The sequence below is a fragment of the Geotrypetes seraphini genome, chromosome 17, assembly GCF_902459505.1.
Source record: "Geotrypetes seraphini chromosome 17, aGeoSer1.1, whole genome shotgun sequence".
In the NCBI taxonomy this organism is placed as follows: domain Eukaryota; kingdom Metazoa; phylum Chordata; class Amphibia; order Gymnophiona; family Dermophiidae; genus Geotrypetes; species Geotrypetes seraphini.
In genome coordinates, this window is record NC_047100.1 from 30053595 (window position 1) to 30076835 (window position 23241).

A 23241-nucleotide genomic window follows, 5' to 3' on the forward strand; every position below is an offset into this window, starting at 1 on the left:
GTGGAGTCCCACAAGGCTCACCTCTCTCTCCTATCCTTTTCAACATTTATATGTCCTCCCTCAAACTCCTCCATCTCTCCCCCCTTGAAACACTTTACACTTACGCAGATGACATCTTTGTCCTCCTTGAGACCGATCGGAACCTCACCAAGCTCTCTGCGAACATATCCTCATGTATTTCAAACCTTCAATCCTAGGCCCACACTATGCAGATGAAACTGAACGAATCCAAAACAAAACTTCTCTGGCTCGGCCCAAAACTGGACCAACTGCCAACCTCCATCCCACTGTCCTCTGGCCCCCACCTTGCATCTTGAATACTCAAGTAAAATTCTGGGAGTCATCATTGACTCAACACTTTCCTTCAACGATCACCTCAACTCCCTAATAAAAAAATGTTTCTAAAGCCTTCATATGCTAAGGAAAGTGAGAACCTGTTTCCATCAAAAACACTTTGCCGTCCTTGTCCAATCCACCATCCTTTCCAGACTAGACTATTGCAACTCTATCTACCTAAGCCTAACAAAGAAAAACCTTCAAAGACTCCAGCGGATTCAAAATGCCGCTGCTAAGCTTATCTTCGCAAAAAGCAAATTCGACCACGTCTCACTACTTTTGTCCAAGCTCCACTGGCTCCCGATAATCTCCAGAGTCCACTTCAAATGTGCCTGCCTTACTTTCAAGATCCTACACGGCATTCTCCCCCCTTTTATTCCTCTTTCTTGGAATTCCTCTAACCCCAATTCCACCTGATCTACCCAAAAACTGAAACTTTCCTTTCCCTTTCAAAAAGGCGTTTCCCTTGTAGGAAAACTAGGTTCCTCCCTCCCTTTTGAGTTGGATAACCTGGACAAACCTGGACATACTGAACTACCTTATGTATGTTGGACACTACAGCCATTTTAACACATATTTTCTCACAGTCTAAAGCAGCCTTTCTTTACAAATGGAACAGCATGTACTTCGCTAATCTATGAACGCATGTATCCTTTTGAAAATGATACTCCTGCTGGCCTAGTTCTTGTCTTCCTAAGGAGGATACTTCTCCAAGGTTCGGTGACCATTGTTCATTTGTACTGAGCTGTTATCAGTGCCGTATGACATATGCAAGGCACCCTGAGAAGCCATAAACCACCCATAACAAGTAACAACCCCTGAAGGATGAAGGGGGAGTAGGGATGTGGGGGATTGGTGCCTGTCTCTAAAGCAAGCCATGGGATCCAGGCATGGCCAGGATGCTGGAATGTCACCCTTGCATCTTTGTTTCAGTTTGCTGCATAAGACTGTCTACAAGGACACCATCCAGAAGACATACAGTGTTGTATAACAAACAAATCAGCCTCAGCAAGGTGATAAGGATTCAAGACATGAACAAAAGAAGTTCCCGAAGTGCCCTCTGTTTCTGGACTGCTAGGGCCCCTCAGCATCACAAGTAGGGTCAGAGAAGTTTACCTGCTTATGCCGGAGGATGTGCTAGCTCCCTGCTCGGCATATGAGTGTAAGTGTTACTTTCCATTGCATATTCTGAACTGACAATATATATTTCTTTCTGTTATGACTCCGCTGCTATAAATTTGTAAGCCATTATACTAACAATAAAAAATATTGTCTGTTTTGGAAAATACAATGCCGTCTTGTAGTCATTCCAATGAGGTACACTAAGCAGCAAAAACTTCACTTTCAAAATCACTGAGCTCTGGAACAATCTTACCTCCCCTCTTAGGAATCTGAGCTCCCGGTCGTCAGTGCAGCCAGCACTTCTCCAACATCGGGACAGGCAGTCCCGCTGCTGTCCGCTCCAGCCAGCTGAGAGGGTCCTTCGGAGGAGCCTTAATTGCCGGTTCAGCCGGGAGGGAGCCTGTCGTCAGTGCAGCCAGCACTTCTCCAACATTGGGACAGGCAGTCCCGCTGCTGTCCGCTCCAGCCAGCTGAGAGGGTCCTTCGGAGGAGCCTTAATTGCCGGTTCAGCCGGGAGGGAGCCTGTCGTCAGTGCAGCCAGCACTTCTCCAACATCGGGACAGGCAGTCCCGCTGCTGTCCGCTCCAGCCAGCTGAGAGGGTCCTTCGGAGGAGCCTTAATTGCCGGTTCAGCCGGGAGGGAGCCTGTCGTCAGTGCAGCCAGCACTTCTCCAACATCGGGACAGGCAGTCCCGCTGCTGTCCGCTCCAGCCAGCTGAGAGGGTCCTTCGGAGGAGCCTTAATTGCCGGTTCAGCCGGGAGGGAGCCTGTCGTCAGTGCAGCCAGCACTTCTCCAACATCGGGACAGGCAGTCCCGCTGCTGTCCGCTCCAGCCAGCTGAGAGGGTCCTTCGGAGGAGCCTTAATTGCCGGTTCAGCCGCGGTACGCGGCCCGCGGTCGCGAGCCTCGGGTCGCGAGCCGAAGGGGCGTGGCTAAAGGGGCTTGCCCCTTTTGAGCCCCTTCGGAGTCCAGAGGACCAGGGAGCAGAGGTATCTAATTCCTTAATATGGGCAAGAGGAAGGTTAAAGCAAATCAATCTGCTACAATGACGGGCCCGATGGATCGTCATCTTATGCTTCCTGGTTTGTCACATGTTGAAGAGCAGGTAACATTAGATACTCAAGCTGTCTCCCTATCCTCAGGGGAACCATCACCACCTCCTCAACCATCTTATTCCTTAGGGTTAGAAGTATCTCCTCTCCCTTTTAAAGAGGGAGTAACTTCTTCCCCACAATTATCTTTATTATCTGAACTGGAGGTTTCAGGACAATCCTTGGGGCAAGCTAAAGAACTAATTCCAGTACAGATGAGTACTGGGCAAGGCTCAGTTGTTATCCCTAAGGATAAAGTGATCACTCTAAATGATATTTGGCTTAGCATTAATAGAATAGAGACATCATTGCAAAAAACTGTTTCGGATTTGTGTCAATTTTCATCTGATATAACAATGAAAATTAAAGAGCAAGAAGGTAAAATTGGTGAAACAGCTGTTAAGTTTGAAAAATTGGATCAAGTAGTAAGTACTTTACAAGCTAGTGCTGTTTCTAATATTAAGGATAGTATGGTGATGCATTCTAAATTAGAAAAAATGGAAAATTCTATCAAGGTTAAAAATCTTCGTATTTTAAATTTTCCAATCACACATTATCTGTCTCCGATGGAACTCTTGAGAATGTATTTGAAAGAGATACTACAATATAATAATGTGGAAGCTTTTGAAGTTGATAATTTGTACTACATCTCGAGAGATTCCAAGGTTATGGCAAATGAAGGTGAAATGGACAAAATGGTGTCACCTGATAGTTTGAATGTTTCGCAGTTTCTAGAATCATCTAAAGATACAATAGATAAACGTGCAACTCTTCTTGTGACTTTTAAGACAGAGTTGGAAAAACAAGCTATTTTAAAATTGTATTTTGCGAAAAAACAGGAAATGTTTTGTGGCCAACGGGTGATAATTTTTCCTGACGTCGCTAGACAAACTCAGTTTAAAAGGAAGCAGTTCCTTCAGCTAAAGCCTAAGGTTTTGGCAGTTGGAGCTACTTTCTTTTTGAAATTTCCATGCAAATGCCTTATATCGTATGGAAGTGATAAATATGTGTTTTATGATCCAGTCCAGTTAGAAGACTTTGTTAAACAGAAACCTTTGTTGAAAGTTTAGTTACTATTACTGATTTTATTTTTGGAGGATGATGTATATAAATATAAATGCCATTTTGCCTGTCTTTAGATGGTAGATTGATGGATTTGATTCTTTTTTCTTTCCTTTTTTTAAAAAAAAAGGTACTGGCGACCATGATAATGTGGACTAAGACACGGTTGATAATTGCCTAAGTTTTTTATGTTCTCTATATTGAGTTTGTTGTGGTCATTCATGAATATTTGTTATTAATGTATTGTAACAAATAACCAAATAAAGAATTAAAAAAAAAAAAAAAAAAAAAGGAATCTGAGCTCCCTCCAAATCTTCTGTAAACATCTGAAAACCTGGTTATTTTCAAAAATGTAACTCTTCCTCTCTCTGGTTACTCTGTCCTAAATTTTCTCTTCATTTTGTCTTTTCCTTTCACTGGAGTTCCTTTCTACCCTAACCCTTGTTAACCGTGTCGAGCTTTGCGAATGTAGAGATGATGCGGTATACAAACCCAAGGCTTAGTTTAGTTTAGTCAAATGGCCAATCACAGCATCCACTATCTCCTCCTCTCCCTAAAAGATCCGTCATAAAAAAATCATATAATTATGATATATGAAAAGATGATCTCAGTTTAGATTCTAGCAAAAAATATGTTCTTATATCTGTCTTGTAGTAGGGTAGAATATACAAGTGTGCGAGTATTTAGCTTGTATTGCTGCATCCTATGCTATGATCTGATCTGAATTAGGTGTAAATTAGGGTTCTGGGAGGAAAGTAAAGGTCACCAGGCTAATCTGATTATTGTGATAGCTTCAAAGGGTTTGTTTGTTGCAATCCCCTAAAAATCAAATCTATATACTGTAGAGAGAGGAGTAGAGGACATTATATTATTTTGCTCTGATAATTTGGGGGTAAAAGCTAGATTGTGGGTTCCTTTATATAGACAGTCCAGATCTTAAAAGAGCAAAGTCTAGGAAAGGAGAGACAGGGGAGATATGATTCAGACGTTAAAATACTTGAAAAGTATCAAAGTAGAACAAAATCTATTCCAGAGAAAAGAAAATGGTAACACCAGAGGGCATAATTTGAGGTTGAGGGGTGGTAGATTCAAGAGTAATGTTAGGAAATTCTTCTTTACGGAGAGTGTGGTTGATGCGTGGAATGAGCTCCCGAAGGAGGTGGTGGAGAAGAAAACGGTGACAGAGTTCAAACAAGCATGGGATGAACACAGAGGATCTCTAATCAGAAAATAATGGGTATACATTGAAGGAATTTAGGCCAGTACTGGGCAGGCTTGCACCGCCTGTGTCCCATAGATGGACTTTTAGTTGAGGATGGGCTAGGGAGGGTTTCGATGGCTGGGATGGTTAAGATGGGCTGGAGTGAGCTTTGATGGAGATTCCAGTGGATGGAACCTAAGCACACTACCGGGCAGGGCTCTGGGTTTCTGGCCTAGAAATAGCTAAGTAAGTAATTTATGGAGCATGTATGGTTAGGCAGACTGGATGGTCTTTATCTGCCGTCATTTACTACGTTACTATGTAACCATATCAGTTTCCCTTTTCTCTTGTTTTTATTTTCTTCACATAAAGGCCAGTAGCCATTTTTATTGCTTTCAGCTCAGACCACTGTTTTCAACTTCTCTTATCCTAAGAGCTCTTCCTTTAAACACTCTCCCATTTTACTAAAGTCCGTATGTTTGAAATCCAGTTTTGGGTGGCTGTGTTCTACTTTAGCTGTTTGATGATTACTTCACAAGTTGGCACCCACTAGAAAATTAGTGATACTCTTCCCATTTGTGAGCACCAGATCCAGTATCGCTTTGTCCCTCGTGGGGTTGTCACCATTTGTCTTGACAGGTATCCACAATCTCCCCTACTTCTTTCCGATTCTGCAGATGAAACTCAAGTTCGCATCCAGAAGATTGAAATCACCCAACAGCAGCACCTTCTTTCTTTCCAAACTTTTAGATATCTGCAATCAGATCTTATCAATTTACTGTGATTGAGTCAGACGTCAGTAGACAGAAGTTCTATCTTCTCTTTTCAGAGCGATCCATATTGCTTTTTCCTCTCCCCAGGTCCCCTGCATTTCAGTCGCTTTGATATCAATCTTTAAATAGAGAGAAACTCCTCCACCTCTTTGACCATCTCTGTCCTTCCTAAAAAGATTATATCATGGTATATTTGCATTCCATGGGATTCACTAAACCATGTCTCTAATATCAGGGTCTGCCTCTAACAAGAGGGCTTGCAGATTATGAACTTTTTTGCTTAGACTGTGAGCGTTTGTGGTCATTGCTTTCCAGCTATCTTTCAGTGGTAAGGAGAAATTAGGTTCTTACCTGCTAATTTACTTTCTTTTAGCTTCTCCAGACCAGTAGAGGTTAACTTTACGAATGGGTATATATCTAATCATGACCAGCAGGTGGAGACTGAAAACAAAACTTTGGGACAGTATATCCTAGCCCCTCCTCTCTATTTCCCTCAGTCTGCCGAATAGCCAAGCAGAACCAAGAACTGGAAAACAACAGAGAGAAAAAACAATACTCCGAAAGGAGTAACAAATAACATACCCAAAATGCTGTTGGAAAATGCAGAGGAGAAATTCCCGAAGGAAGAATGTCCCCACAGCTCGCCAGCTAAGCCAGCCGAGCCACAGCCGCTGTTCTTCAATTCTCCCCGGCCCTAGAAAAATACTAGAACCCGCAGCAAAAACCAAAAACTGCCCGCGCAACAGCCCCAACAACAACAACAACAGACAGGGTGGGGACCTCTACTGGTCTGGAGAAGCTAAAAGAAAGTAAATTAGCAGGTAAGAACCTAATTTCTCCTTCTTTAGCACTCTCCAGACCAGTAGAGGTTAACTTTACGAATGGGACGTACCAAAGCAGTCCCTCTCACGGGCGGGACCCCCGAAGGGCCGATACCATTACACGCTCACCGAACACCGCGTCCCGACGCGCCTGCACATCAACCCGATAATGACGAACAAAGGAATGCAAGGAGGACCAAACCGCAGCCTTACAAATATCCACTGGAGGCACGAGCGACGACTCAGCCCAAGAAGCCGCCTGACCCCGAGTGGAATGAGCCTTGAGAAACTCCGGAACAGGCTGCTGTTTCAGAAGATAAGCGGAAGCAATCGTCTCCTTGATCCAGCGCGCAATAGTAGCCTTAGAAGCGCCAGCTCCCCGACGAGGACCCGCCAGGAGGACAAAGAGATGATCGGACTTCCGGAATTCCTGGGTCCGCTGCACATAAGAGCGAAGGACCCGACCGACATCCAACTTGCGCAGCTGCCGTTGCTCAGAAGAGCCCTCCCGACCACCCAAGACCGGGAGAACCACCGATTGATTGACATGAAAAGGAGAAACAACCTTCGGCAGAAAGGAAGGAACAGGCCGCAAGACGACCCGCTCCCTAGAAAACTCCAAGAAGGGAGCCCTACAAGAGAAAGCCTGCAGCTCAGAAACACGCCTAGCAGAAGTAATGGCCACCAAAAAGACCGCCTTCAAAGTAAGGTCCTTCAAAGAACAGTCGTCCAAGGGCTCGAAAGGCGGACGCACCAAAACAGAGAGAACCAGATTAAGATCCCAAGAGGGAACCGAGGGCCGTAGGGGAGGCCTAAGCAACTTGGCCGCCCGCAAAAACCGAATCACATCAGGAAGAGCCGATAAACGCTGACCTGACACCAACCCTCGAAAAACCGACAGGGCTGCAAGATGAACCCGGAGAGAAGACCAAGCCAGGCCTCTATCCAGGCCATCCTGCAAGAACTCCAGAATGTTAGGCAGAGAAGCGCGAAAAGAGGTCACTCCCCGCGCCCGACACCATTCCTCAAAGAGACGCCAAACCCGCACATAAGCCCGAGAGGTAGAAAGCCTCCGGGACCCCAACAGTGTAGAGATCACCTTGTCTGAATATCCCTTCTTGCTAAGGCGACCCCTTTCAAGAGCCACGCCGTAAGACAGAAGGGAGACGGGTCGAACATGGGAATGGGACCCTGCATCAGAAGGTCGTCCGAGAGAGGCAGAGGAAGAGGATTCGCTACCAGGTGCCTCACCAGATCCGCATACCACGGACGGCGAGGCCAATCCGGCGCCACCAGCACCACCAAACCCGGATGGTGAACAATGCGAAGAAGCACTCTGCCCACCAGCGGCCAATGAGGGAACACATACAACAGCCCCTCCGTTGGCCACTGCTGGACCAGAGCATCCAGACCCTCGGCCAGACCGTCCCTGCGACGACTGAAGAAGCGGGGCACTTTGGCGTTGCCACCCGTGGCCATCAGGTCCATCAGGGGCTGCCCCCAAGCCTGCACTATCAACTGAAACGCCTCGGCGCCGAGACACCACTCTCCTGGATCTAGGAAGTGACGACTGAGGAAGTCTGCCTGAACATTTTCTACTCCGGCTATATGAGAGGCCGAGAGGTCCAGCAGATGGGATTCCGCCCAAACCATGAGCAGAGCCGCCTCCTGCGCCACCTGAGTGCTCTTGGTGCCCCCCTGACGATTGACATAAGCCACCGCCGTGGCATTGTCCGACAGCACTCTGACCGACTTGCCCAGCAACAGGGAGTGGAAAGCCAACAGCGCCAGACGGACCGCTCTGGTCTCCAACACGTTGATCGACCAGGCGGCCTCCTCCGCGGACCAGGTGCCCTGAGCTGAGTGACCCAAACACTGAGCCCCCCAACCCAGGAGACTCGCATCCGTCAGGAGCACCGTCCACTGCGGGAGATCCAGACCCACCCCCTGAACTAGGTGAGGGGTCTGGAGCCACCAACGCAGACTGCAGCGCGCCAAGCCTCGCAGGGGAACCGGAACATCCATCCCGTGCCCCTGGGGAGACCACCTCCGGAGCAGAGCATACTGGAGAGGACGCATGTGGGCCCGCGCCCACCTCACCACGTCCAGGGACGCCGCCATCGACCCCAAGACCTGGAGGAAATCTCGCGCCCGAGGACACCGGGACGCCAAAAGCAGGCGAATCTGAGATTGCAATTTGCTCACCCGGCCCTCTGGGAGGAAGACCTTCCCCAAGGAGGTGTCGAACAGCACCCCTAGGTACTCCAGACGCTGAGCCGGGACCAACCGACTCTTGGAAAGGTTGACCACCCAGCCCAGCGACCGGAGAAACTCCACCACCCGAGCAGTATCCCGGGAGCTTTCCTGCAACGACTTTGCCCGAATTAACCAGTCGTCCAGGTAGGGGTGTACCAGGATGCCCTCCGACCGCAAGGCTGCCGCGACGACCACCATCACCTTGGTGAACGTCCGAGGAGCCGTGGCCAGCCCAAAGGGAAGCGCACAGAACTGAAAGTGCCGACCCAAGATCGCAAAGCGCAGGAAACGCTGATGAGAGGCCCGAATGGGAACATGCAAGTAGGCCTCCGTCAGATCGAGAGAAGTGAGAAACTCCCCCGGCTGAACCGCCAGAATGACCGACCGCAGAGTTTCCATACGGAAAGAGGGAATCTTGAGAGCCCTGTTGACCCCTTTTAAATCGAGGATGGGCCGAAAGGTCCCCTCCTTCTTGGGCACCACAAAGTAAATGGAGTACCTGCCCGTGCCCCACTCCGGAGGGGGCACCGGAACAACTGCCCTGAGATCTAGCAAGCGCTGAAGGGTCTGGCGAAAAGCCTGCGTCTTCCCCGGAGTCTGACACGGAGAAGCGAGGAAAAAATCCGGCAGAGAGCGGGCGAACTCCAGGGCATAACCGTCCCGCACCACCTCCAGGACCCACTGATCGGACGTGATCTCGGCCCATTTGGGGAAAAATTCGCACAGCCGGGCCCCCACCGGAACCAAAGGGGGCGCCGGCAAGGCGTCATTGTGCAGGACGGGAAGCGGGGGAACCGGCGGAGGGATTCCCTGCCCCCCGACGGGCCCCCCGAAAGGGCTGCATGCGCTGGAAGAACCGACCCCGGGAAAATCCCGGAGACTGGAAAGAAGCAGCCCCACGCCCAGGGCGATACTTGCGAAAATCCCGCAAACGCCCCCGGGCCGCACCCCCCCGAGACGCCGGGCGGGCACGGTCCTCCGGCAGACGGGGAACTTTCGAGTCCGACAGAGTCTGAATCAACTTATCCAAGTCCTCTCCAAACAAAAACGACCCCCGAAAGGGAAATTTAGTAAGCTTAGCTTTGGACGCAGCATCCGCCGCCCAAGCGCGCAGCCACAACACACGCCTTGCGGCCACGCCAAAAGCCATAGACTTAGCCGAGATCCGCCCCAAGTCATATAGAGCATCTGAGAGGAATGAGGCCGCCATCTCAATCTTCGCAACCTCCTGATCCACCAGAGACCAGTCGTCAGACTCTCGATCCAAGACCCGCTCCGCCCACCGAAACACGGCGCGAGCGACCAGTCCCCCACAAATAGCCGCCTGGACCCCAAAGGCAGAGACCTGAAAATTTTGCTTAAGGATGCTCTCCAATTTGCGCTCCTCAGGGTCCCGCAAGGCAGAACCGCCCTCAACAGGCACGGTATGCCGCTTGGAAATTGCCGAGACCACCGCATCCACGACTGGCGAAGCTAACGTAGCCCGAACCCCTTCAGGAACGGGATACAGGCGAGCCATGCTGCGCGCCAGCCGAAACGGCGTCTCCGGCGTTTTCCACTGCTCCAGAATAATATCCCGAATATCCTGATGCATAGGAAAAGAGCGGGAAACGGAACGGATCCCCCGTAACAGGGGGTCCCCCACACGCGGAGTCTCCGGCGGCGCGTCCTCAAAACGCAAAACCGAAGAAACCTGTTGAATAAGGTCAGGCAGCTCATCTTTCTGAAAAAGGCGCACCACGGACGCCTCGTCACTGGAGAACGGGAAATCCGACAACCCGCCGCCAGCTTCCGTCCCCTCCAGAGAGTCCTGGAACTCCTCAGAAGGGTCCAGGTCCTCCTCCAAACCGACCCGTTCCTCCGACCACAAATTCTCGTCCCACGACACCCGCGGACGCTTGGACAAGGGAGGCGGCGGAGGGGACGTCACGCCAGACGAAAGAGGCAAAGCCGCAGGGAGCGCGGAGGAAAACCCACCCCCCGAAACCCCCTGGGCGCAACCGGGACCCCCAGCCGCCTGAAAATAGGCTCTGCATAAAGAAAAGAAAAATTCAGGAGAAAAACCCCCCGAGGGTCCCAAGGGACTCCCTGCCACAGCAGGGGACCCAGCAGAACCTTGCCCCTGCATAGTCAAAACAGGGGGAAGGTCACCTGAGGTGGAAGACAAAATGGAGGGGCCAGACAGAGAAGATGGCGGTTTTCCCGCCAAAAAAGCTCCCTCCATAGCCTGAAGCGGCTGAGAAACCTGAATAGTCTCAGCCGCTAAAGCAGGCAAGCCGGCATCAGCTGTCAAAAAATCAGCTGAGAGGGAATCCTTCGGGGAATCCCTCCGTGGGCGGTTGTGGAAGACCGGGCTTCCCCACTGCTCCAAGCCGACTCACGAGGCACCATCGGCGGGGAGCTCTGGGCGCCTGCAGCCGCTGCCGACGGAGCTCCACCACCTCACCGACCCAAACCGCCGAGTTCAGGCCGGCCGCGAGTGCCTCGCGGCTGGACTAAATTTGTGTCCTACTCCCCCGGAGAAGGGCACAATTGCTCCAGACGCGACCTAGCTAGAAAAAAGTGCCGGTTACATGAAAAAATACAGTAAAATACAGTTTTCTTAAAGGGAAACAACCCTTCAGACCAGCACTACCTCAGGATTTTTTTTTTTTTTTTTTACAGAACAGACTCCACAGGCTCTCGAAGCAATATGCCTTGCTTGACTTAGGGGGCAAGGCTTACTGCTGAGGCTCCTCTAAAAAAATGTGGGGAGGTGGAGGAAGTGGGGGGAGGGACCCCGCTCGTGACCCGCCGGGTTTGACACCCCCGAGGTCGGACGAACCCCCAAACAGAGTCCGCCCAAGCTCCGTCCGGCTAAAAACAGGGACAATAAACCCCCTAAACAAATTCCAACAGCCCTACCAAGGGAGATGGGTACAGATCACTCAACACCTGCTGGAGACTGAAAGAAGACTGAGGGAAATAGAGAGGAGGGGCTAGGATATACTGTCCCAAAGTTTTGTTTTCAGTCTCCACCTGCTGGTCATGATTAGATATATACCCATTCGTAAAGTTAACCTCTACTGGTCTGGAGAGTGCTAAAGAAACTCATTTTATGTATAGTTTTTTGTTTAGTTTTCCTTCTTGTTGCATTGCTAAGAAGTGAGTTGCTAATATTGAATATGTTGCTGTCTTTACTACCATCACATCTTGCCTTTTGCTGGGGGTGGTCGCCATAATTGTCCTTCATACATACACCACCCCTACCTTCTACAATTCTGGAAGCTGCACCTTCAAAAAGATAAAAAGGATGGAATCGCTCCAGAGGAAGGCTACTAAACTGGTGCGTGGTCTTCATCATAAGGCATATGAGGACAGACTTTAAAGATCTCAATCTGTATACTTTGGAGGGAAGGTGGGAGAGGGGAGATATGACAGAGACAATTAAATACCTACATCATGTAAATGCGCATGAATCGAGTCTCTTTCATTTGAAAGGAAGCTCTGGACTAAGAGGGCATAGGATGAAGTTAAGAGGTGATAGGCTACAGAGTAATCTAAGGAAATACTTTTTTACAGAAAGGGTGGTAGATGCGTAGAACAGTCTCCCATAGAGGTGGTGGAGACAAGACTGTCTTATTTCAAGAAAGCCTGGGATAGACACGTGGGATCTCTTAGAAAGAGGAAGGGATAATGGTTACTGCGGAGGGGCAGACTGGATGGGCCATTTGGCCTTTATCTGCTATCATGTTTCTATGTAAGAACATAAAAATAGCCATATTGGACAGACCAATTGGCCATCTAGCTCAAAGGTGTCAAAGTCCCTCCTTGAGGGCCGCAATCTAGTCGGGTTTTTAGGATTTCCCCAATGAGTATGCATGAGGTCTATTAGCATACAATGAAAACAGTGCATGCAAATAGATCTCATGCATATTCATTGGGGAAATCCTGAAAACCCGACTGGATTGCAGCCCTCACGGAGGGACTCTGACACCCCTGATCTAGCCCAATATCCCATCTTCACGAAGGCCAATCCAAGTCAAAAGTACCTGGCAAAAACCCAAATAGTAGCAATATTCCATGCCACCGATCCAGGATAAGCAGTGGACTTTTCCTCCAGTAACTTGTCCAAACATTTTTTTAAAACCAGCTACATTAACCGCTCTTACCACATCCTCTGGCAATGCATGCCAGAGCTTAACTATTCTCCGAGTGAAAAAATATTTCCTCCTATTAGTTTTAAAAGTATTATTCATACTATGTCCTGCATTCCACTAAGGACCAAATCTAAGATAGCTCCCCCTCTTGTCGGTTCCTGGACTAGTTGCTCCAAGCAGCAGTCATTTATGACATCTAGGAATTTTACCTCCCTAGCACTTCCTGATGTAACATTTATCCAGTCAATGTTGGGGTAGTTGAAATCAATATAATTTAAGAAGTAGCCTGCTCCAAAAAATAACTTACAAAAAGTGCTCCTAGCAGATGCCTATACATCCATAAAAAAAAAAAAGAAATAGGGAGTGGAGAAACAACCTCAGTTGCCTGTTTAAATTGTAAGCTCTTTCAATCAGGAACTGTTTTCTTACTCTTTGTGACTCTGTACAGTGATGTGTACGTCTGGTAGCGCTATAGAAATAATTAATAGTAGTAGTAGTAGTTATGCTTCGTGGGTTTTAGGAAAAAAATTCCACTCTAACTCTGAGGCACTGTCATTTCAAAAGTGTTCAAATAAAGCTATTTAGATGAATCACTCAGGCAACTTGCACTTGAAAAGGGACAGTATAGTTCACCAAGTCAGTAATACAGCAAAGACTTAAGCGTTCTTGAAACTAAATGCTCACACTGTCCATTGCACCTGACTAGGATGATCCCTGCTTCTTCGCTCCTCGGCATCTGGCACATAGAGCGCAACCCCCTCTCTCTCCAATTTGATCTATAATCTGTACCCAGGTAACACAGCGTCCCACTGATTGTCCTCCTTCCACCAGGTCTCCGAGATGCCTATTCTATCTACCTCATCATTCAGTGCTATATATTCTTAACTCTCCTACTTTATTCTTTAGACTTCTAGCATTTGTATATAGACACTTCAAATTGTGGGTTTTCCTTATATCTACAGGCTGCTGAGAAGATGACAGGAATAATGTCACATCTTTACTCTGCTTCCATCTTAAGAACTCTTGGCTTTCTTTCACCATTTTTGAAACCTCCCTAAATGTTCTGATTCAACACCGAACCATCTGCTCCTGGGCAACTGTTGGCTTAACCCCCCCTCCCAATCTTAGTTTAAAAGCTGGACACAATGGACCACCTGTCTGACCCAGCAGCGGCAATTCTTATGTTCAGCCTGGTTTCATCTCAGTAAAGGTGGAGTCCATCCTTTCGGAATAGGCTCCCACTTTCCCAGAATGTAGCCCAGTTCCTAATAAATCAACCCTGTACCATTGTCTCAACTACGTATCGATACTTCAGAGCTCTGCCTGCCTCTTGGATCCTGCGCATGGAACGGGGTGCATTTCTGAAAATGCTACCCTGGAGGATCTGAATTTTAGCTTTCTACCTAAGAGCCTAAATTTGGCTTCCCCAGCACTATCTAATATCTTACCTAAGTGACACATGAGGACAGCCACCTTCACACCAGTTAGGCAAGTGACCAGGCAATCTTCACGCCCACCAGCTGCCCAGCTATCTACATGCCTAATGATTGAATCTCCCACTACAATGACTGTCCTAACTCCGCCCTTCTGGGCTAAAGCCTCTGGAAATAGATCCTCGGTGCAAGAGGATATTGCATCTGCATCTCTTGGTGGGCAGGTCCTGGCTACAGGATTATTTCCGGCATCACCAAGGTGATATTCTCCATTTAGGAGACCTCCTTCCTCCAAGCCAGCACAGGGGCTGCCAGACTGGAAGTAGGACTTCTCTACAACATCTTTGTAGGTCTCCTCTATGTACCTCTCTATCTCCCTCGGCTCTTCCAAGTTTGCAGCTCTAGCCTCAAAGCAACAGACTCGTTCTCCGAGAGCCTGGAGCTCTTTACAGCCAGCAAACATATCATTTTTCACCAACTGGGAGATAATCATACATGTGACATTCGGTACAAAAGATGGATAGCTCCCATCTTGCATCCTATTATTGAGCTGCTTAATCAAATCCTGTTAAGGTACTAGGTAGAGTGGTATAGAGAGCCTTAAGGTAATTTGTATGCTTTATTTTGTTTTGGAGTCTTAGCAAGTAATGAAATGCAAATTACGTATCAGACTTACTGAGGGTTAGACACTAGGCTAGCATTCCTCCCTTCAACGGTCATCTGTGGAGTCTGATCTCTAACAAAGTCCTCAGAGTTCAGTCTCCATCATTACAATATGGTCTCTTGTCTTTCTATGTTATTTCCCCATCCACCTATGTACCTAAAGCCTTCTTGATGACACCAGGCTTTGAGTCACCTATTTAAGTCCTCTGTCTGCACCATAGAGCAACGCATCAATATATTTACCATAACTGTATACAGAAAATAATGTCTGTCTGTTTACAGCTGGGGATGTGTGCATGGACACCCACTGTGGGAGTCTGGTGGTCAGTGTCCAAATAAGACCACACCAAGCACAACTCTAAGGAGAGATGCTACACCATCAGGGAAGTTGATCGTTGGGACAGGCTATGACGGCAGATAATGGTAACTTTGTCAGCATAAAAATTAGGTTTGTGCATCATAAAATCTTAATCACAATTAAGTGATTAAAATTTTTAATAGCAAGATCAATCACATTAATCAGTGCATAAACACATTTTTTTAAAAACCCCAATTGTGGCTCTAAGGGGAACGGGAAATGCAACAGCATAAGCTCCAACAGTGTGTCCCAGCTGTGTTCCTTCCTCAGATTGCAGAAGGTGCCACTTAGTTTGATTTTCATTAACAGTACTTGGAGCGCATGTCTGCAAACAGAAATCATCATTAACTTTTTAGTGGCGTCTCTTACTTTGATACTCATGTCTACAGATTCTCCAAGACCATCCACTGAATCTCTGTAAGTCTGAATATAGCCAACACTGAGCGCTGTCATCTACAAAGGAAAAGTACATTCAAATGGTAAGAAAATAATATACTTGGCAGGTCACGCCTCAACACAAATACACATCTGGCCAATAACAGTGGTTAAAGCTACAGCCTCAGCACCCTGAGGTTGTGGGTTCAAACCCACGCTGCTCCTTGTGACCCTGGGTACGTCACTTAATCCCCCCATTGCCCCCCAGGTACATTAGGTAGACTGTGAGTCCGTCGGGACAGAAAGGGAAAAATACTTGAGTGCCTGAATAAATTCATGTAAACTATTCTGAGAGAATGGTGTAGAAAATTGAAATAAAGAAATATCAAGCAAATGTAGAACAGATGTTCTCACAGGTGAGCGTACATTGAAAACACACTAAAACACAGCAGCCAGGACTTTATATCCTCCTCAGCTGTCTCTTTCCCAAGATGAAAAGCCCTATCCTCATACGGGAGGAGTTCCATCCCCTTTATCATTTTGAGCGCTCTTCTTTGAACTTTATCTAATTCAGCGACCCGAACTAAACGCAATACTCAAGGTAAGGTCGCACCTGGAGCGATAGAGGCATTATAATATTTTGGGTCTTATTTACTACTCCTACTCCTTCTATTTATCACTTCTATGGTGCGGAAGGGCATAGGAATTCCTAGCATCCTGTTTGCTTTTTTGGCCAGATTTCAGGATACTGTCTACAATGACACCCAGATCTCTTTCCTGGACTCCAGCGTCTGATAACTATGATTCGAATTATTCTTCCCAATGTGCATCTTTTGCATTTGTCCATATTAAATTTCATCTGCCATTTGGATGCCCAGCCTTCCAGTTTCCTAAGGCCCTGCTGCAATTTTTCACAGTCTGCATGTGTTTTGACAACCTTAAATAGTTTTGTGTTCTCTTAGGCTTCTGAAAATTTAGCTACCCCACTTGTCGTTCCAAGTTCCAGATCATTTATAAATATGTTAAATAGCACCAATCCCAATACAGATCCCCGTGGCACTCCACTATTCACTCTTATCCATTCTGTCCAATAACCAGTTCCTAATCTACAACAGAACATTGCCTCCTATTCCATGACTTTTTAATTTTCTCAGGAGTATCTCATGAGGAACTCTGTCAAAAGCTTTCTAAAAGTATAGATATACTACATTAGGGGTGCCCACACTTTTTGGGCTTGTGAGCTACTTTTAAAATGACCAAGTCAAAATGATCTACCAACAATAAAATTTTTAAAAACCACAAAGCACACTCTATGCAGAGAAAATGTTAATTATCATTTATATTCCGAGTTTTTTTCAAAGAGGTCAAGGCAGATGACTCTATGAACTGTCACCTCAGTAAGACCATACAAGAATAGACAAATATACCCCCTCCATTTTTACTCAACCGCGACAGCAGTTTTTAGCACAAGGAGCTGTCTTTGTCTACATGTAACACCACTAAGAAATTGGCTAGCACGCCTAGTCCCTGGGATAAAGAGTCTGATAAAGTAAAAAAGGCTTTTAAATAATGGACATCATTATTCATCATGATACATCAACGTAAACCTCTGGCTCAGGCGATATCTCAAAAAGTGACCAGCACCAGACCATAGTCTAAATGAGAATTGCCTCATACATCATGCAGTCCATAAAGAAACTAATAAGCGTGTAGGTAAAATCACACTCCCAATGAAAAATCAGACTTATACACCAAGGGAAAGGGGTGGTAAAGGCACAATAAATACATTCACTCCCTGAAGACCAACCTAATGAATAAATAATTAAATAAATAAACTAATACAATAGTACAATAGACAAATACAATAATACAATGACCATGTAAAGCGCAACGTGATAAATGGTAGTTAAATGAAAACTAATTCTAAAGAAGTGGGGGTTAAATTCTAATGGGTTTTTCAACTTTGTCTTCTGTTTACCTGGTTTGTGTTTTTGCTTACAAATTAGTAGATATGGTGAGTGTGTTGACATATTTCCAACTGTAGTTTTACATCTAAGACATTGGATTGCAAAAGGGAAGTAACTTAACTGTATCATAGTTATGATCGTATAGGAGATGTGTACTCAAATATATATATACTCGAATTTATATACTCGAATATAAGTCAATCCGAATAAAAGTCAAGACCCCCTTCCCCCCCAAAAAGAGGAAAAATGGTTGATTCAAATATAACTCAGGCGGCTTAATATTCAAATGCCCTGCCCAGCTCTGCACCCAGCCCCTCCCTTCCAAGCACTGCACCCAGCACCCTTCCTTCCCTCCCTCCCGCCAGGATCTACACCAGCTCCCTTCCTTCCCTCCCTCCCGTCAGGATCTGCACCCAGCTCCCTTCCTGCCAAGCACTGCACCCAGCACCCTTCCTTCTTCTGTCAGACTCTGCACCCTCCCTTCCTGCCCTATCCTCATACCTCTGCCAATCCCTGGTGGAGGTGCAGCGGGCAGGAACAAGCTTTCCAAACTCCTGCACTGCTGCTAACCGTCTGCGCAGATCCAGTTTCTTCAGTTGAGCAGCACAAGTAGCAGCACGATTTGGTGCTGCTTCTCGGCGCTGAGCGGCTTTCCTTAGAGGTAAAAATAGAACTTTCCAGAGATTCAGCCACTCTTTCATTTTCAAGCTAACTGAGCTCTGGAATGAGTTACCACTTTCACTTAGAAGTCTAGACCCCTTCATTTTATTTCGGAAAGCTTTGAAAACTTTCTTGTTTACTAAACACTTTGGAAACTAAGTCATTCGAGATTACATTCTTCTATATTTATGTACAATACTTACATTATTGTAAACTGAATCGAGCACCTTTTTGGCTGAAGACCTAAAATTAATTTTTTGTTTAGTTTAATACGATGAAACCTTCCGCCCAATGTACAGCGGCAGCCAAAAAAGCAAACAGGATGCTAGGAATTATTTAAAAAGGGATGGTTAACAAGACTAAGAATGTTAAAATGCTCCTGTATCGCTCAATGGTGCAACCTCATCTAGAGTACTGCGTTCAATTCTGGTCTCTTTATCTCAAGAAAGATATAGCGGCACTAGAAAAGGCTCAAAGAAGAGCGACCAAGATGGTAAAGGGGATGGAACTCCTCTCGTATGAGGAAAGACTAAAACGGTTAGGACTCTTCAGCTTTGAAAAGAGACGGCTGAGGGGAGATAGGATTTGTACATCCAAGATGCCACTGGCCCACTTCTCTCACCACTAGGTCTGCAAGGAGTGACAATAATGTCTTATTTGGGGATGTCCCATTTTGCTTGAACTTGAGCAAATGAAGGGAAAGATCCTCCCCTTACCTCTTGCAAGTGGTGTAAAGCACTACAACCCCTCTGCCTCCACATCTGAAACAAAATCTCCCAAAATTCCGGCAAGAAATCTGCATTGCCCACCATCTGTATAAATGGAGAGGCCTTTGGGATCTTATGTTGCTTTTTCCTCTACCATTTCCATGTTGTTAGAGGCGCAAAAAAATAAACCTTAGAAACTTGGTGTCTGATGTATCATGTTCATCAGGGACAACGGTTGCACCAACCTGTAACACATCTCTGGGGCGTGATCTGGACGAGACCTATTTAAAAGATTTCTTACCCGCTTATACCTAAGCGGCTTACAACAGTACAATCATAATAAGACATACATACAAGTAACATCTCCATACAATTAAATTCATTCATCTAAACACTTCCCCATCTAATAATGTTAATATCTCCATAAAATATTAATTCTTTCATTTAAACGTCTCTACAAGTCGTTTTAAATATTTTCTTACTTTTGTAAATCCAGAAGTGCTCTCAATGGCCCTGTCAATTTATTCCATAATAACACCTCTATTACGAAAATTGCAGAAACCTTTGTACTTTCACTACAAAACCTTCAAAAAAGAAACAAAAACCCTACTCTTCAAAAAAATACATAAAACCAATATAATACAACCAAACATACTCTGAACTCCTCCTTGCAATACCAACTACTCATCAGCAAACCAGAAAATGTTCAAACTATTCCCTAAATACTTCTTACTACCTTATTCAATTTTTATGTAATCCGCCTTGAACCGCAAAGTAATGTAATGTACTTGTGAAAACTCATTCCGTGACAATCGTATTGCTCCTTCAGACCTTAAATATGTTGGAGCGCCATTTTTTGGAAAGCCCTTTTGGATTACGTCCCTGTGGATTACAGTTGAAAGTACTTTGCTAGATATTGCTACACTCCTGAAGCAGCGATCCAACGAAATTTGGAAATTTTCCCAGTCGGGTTCATAGGACGACAGGTTCCCATACAAGCATTTGGACTGAGTTTCTGTATGGTGTTGAAGTCATGTCGGGAAATAGATAAGTCCTTACATTATCAACTGTTTTTGCTGTGCCTAATTTGAGGGATTTCCTTGCATTGTGGCTGTATTATCCTCGAGGCAAACCAGTTGCGAGTTGCCTGGTTTTTAGCCATTATATTTGGTCTAGCACTCTTTACAGGGAGTGGAGATTTTTGCCTGAAAACTCATGAAGCTCAACTGGTTTATGCCATCGGTTGTTGGGCTAAAGTGACTGGTGTTGTCTTTTTGATCCTGAGGCAAGAGGCACATCCCATAGGCAATCAGTGGGCACAAGCATCCCTCCAGCCCTCTTCCCTATTAGTATCCCCCACTGGTGTCTCAGGGCAGCCATCAATATGATGACATCACGGCGACATCTGCGCATTTCTGGGTGCCTTGAACCGCGGACACTACCTTTAGTGTGCCGTGGTTTGAGAAAGTTTGCAGATCCATGGTGAGGCCCCACCTGGAATACTGTATGCAATTCTGGAGGCTGCATTACCGTAAGGATGTGCTGAGACTGGAGTCGGTCCAGAGAATGGCCACCCGGATGGTCTCGGGACTCAAGGATCTCTCGTACGAGGAACGGCTGGATAAGTTGCAGCTGTTCTCACTCGAGGAACGCAGAGAGAGGGGTGACATGATCGAGACATTCAAGTATCTCACGGGCCGCATCAAGATGGAGGAAGATATCTTCTTTTTCAAGGGTCCCTGCGGCAACAAGGGGGCATCCGTGAAAAATCAGGGGTGGGAAACTTCACGGGGACACCAGGAAATTCTTTTTCACTGAAAGGGTGGTTGATCGCTGGAATAGTCTTCCACTTCAGGTTATTGAGGCCAGCAGCGTGCCTGATTTTAAGGCGAAATGGGATGGACATGTGGGATCTATTCACAGAGAAAGGTAGGGGAGGGTCATTGGGGTGGGCAGACTAGATGGGCCGTGGCCCTTATCTGCTGTCTATTTCTATGTTTCTATGACACTGCTCTAAGAGATCCCTTGTGCCTATCCCACACTTTCTTGAAATCATACTAGAGAATGACACAGGGAAAAAATTTGTCCCCGTGACTACTGTCCCGCAGCATCCATACAAGCCTCAGTGCCTACATAAACATCAGAGTTCTAGGCCCAAAGACAGAACACATAAAAGACTGGATAAAAACCAAAAATCTAGACTGCCTCTTCCTCACTGAAACCTGGCAAACCTCAGACTCAGACCCCAGGATAACAGAAGTTTGCCCAAAGGGATACAAGATAACAGTGGTCAGCAGGGAAAAGAGGAGGAGGTCTAGGCATCTTAGTCAGAAACTCCCTAAACTTAAACATACTAGACAAAACGTCCACCCCAACTTTCACGCACTACACTAAAAGGATCCATAACCTGCATGCTCTGCTACATTACACCAGGGAATTGGAACACAGCAAGACCAGAGTTCGAAGATTTTATATACCAAAACTTACTAACGGCCACTTACAACCTAATCCTAGGAGATCTAAACCTCCATCTCAAAGACCATACCTCTAAGCAAGTAGAAAACCTACTATCTTACCTCAAAGCCTTAACCCACAAGATCTTAGACCCACAAACCATACACGAGAAAGGTCACCAACTAGACATTGCAGCCTTCATGACCCAACAGCCCATTCTACTAGAGATTCAAACCTCAAATGGAAAATGGTCCAGATCCATCTGTTCAGACCATTACACATACACCTTCAATATCAACTGGGCCAAAGGCAAAACCAAACCAAAATCCCAAAGCTTAACCTACAAATCACGTACATATATCAACCCCTCCAAATTCTGGAATAAAACAGACGCTACAACCAAGAATGTGACCCCAAAGACTTCATCTCACAATAGTGCAATACAAGTACAAATACCCTAGACGAACTAGCCCCAATACAAACAAAAACCAGAATCAGCAGACGATCAAGACAAATGGTTCGACAACGAACTACTCCTACTCAAAAGACAATGCAGACCACTAGAAAGAAAATGGAGAAAAAGTAACCAAGAACACATAAGAGCAGCGTGGAAAAAAAACTATACCAACAATACAAACTACAACTAAAAGAAAAAAGAAAGACATACTATACAAACCAAATAGGCATAGAAGCCCAAGACACAAAAAAACTATTCCAACTACTAAAAGAACTCACAGACACCAAACCCTACAACCCTCCCCCTTCAGCCACCCTTTTAGCTGAATACTTTAAAAACAAAATTACAACTGCCAGGACAAACTTTGCAGGAACCCCAACTCACCTAGAAGAGATCACAATACCCCCCACAGAAAAAGAATCAGCTGCAGCAGCAGATAGAACCTGGTCCCACTTCTCCACAATACAATAGTCCGACCTTAACAAACTCTATAAAAAATATAGCCACGCAGCTTGCGACCTCAACCAATTCCCTCCATACCTATTAAAAACCTCCAGCCTAAAATTCCGCACTCTCCTCATGCAATGGATACAAACCATACTCACAGATGGCCTTTTCCCACAAGACTTTTCCAAAATCATCGTCATCCCGATCTTGAAAGACCCAAAAGGATCAACCATCCAACTACATACGATAAGAAATCCAACACATGGTCTAATCCATGTGGAGTCCCTCAGGGCTCTCCACTTTCACCCATTCTATTCAACCTCTACATCTCTTCACTTGGTACCACTCTAGACAACCTAAATGTAACATCCTTCAGTTACGCAGACGACATAACTATCCTCCTCCCCTTTGAAACCCAAGACAACTCCGCTACTGGACACTTGGAAACAATACTGGACGAAGTAGAAAAATGGATGACAAACCACAAATTAAAACTAAACTCGGACAAAACCAAATTCTTAATGCTTGAAACGGACAAAATCCCATCCATAACAGACCTGGAAATCAAAACTACCAAATACCCAATCCAGACCTCCCTCAAAATCCTGGGAGTGCTGATAGATAGATGCTGCACTATGCAGACTCAAATCAACAAAACTACCCAAAAAGCATTCTTCACAATGCGCAACTTACGAAAAATAAGGAAATTCTTCGACAAAGAACACTACAGGATCATTGTTCAATCCCTGGTACTAGGACTTGTGGACTACTGCAATATCCTATATCTACCATGTCCTACAAAAATGATCAAAAAACTACAGACCATTCAGAACACGGCTCTCAGACTAATCTATTCCCTCGGAAAATATGACCACATAACTAACGCCTACCTAGACTCACATTGGCTACCGATCAGAGCC

At 46.0% G+C, this 23241-nt stretch overlaps 1 protein-coding gene across 1 annotated transcript in view; it reads right to left on the minus strand.

The window, feature by feature from the left end:
- BORCS6 (BLOC-1 related complex subunit 6) overlaps positions 1-23241 on the minus strand; it is a 42168-nt gene that overhangs the window by 13072 nt on the left and 5855 nt on the right. The window contains exon 3 of the mRNA XM_033926004.1: positions 15624-15707. Within this exon, the coding sequence (XP_033781895.1) occupies positions 15624-15707 (84 nt within the window). The remainder of the gene's footprint in view (positions 1-15623; positions 15708-23241) is intronic.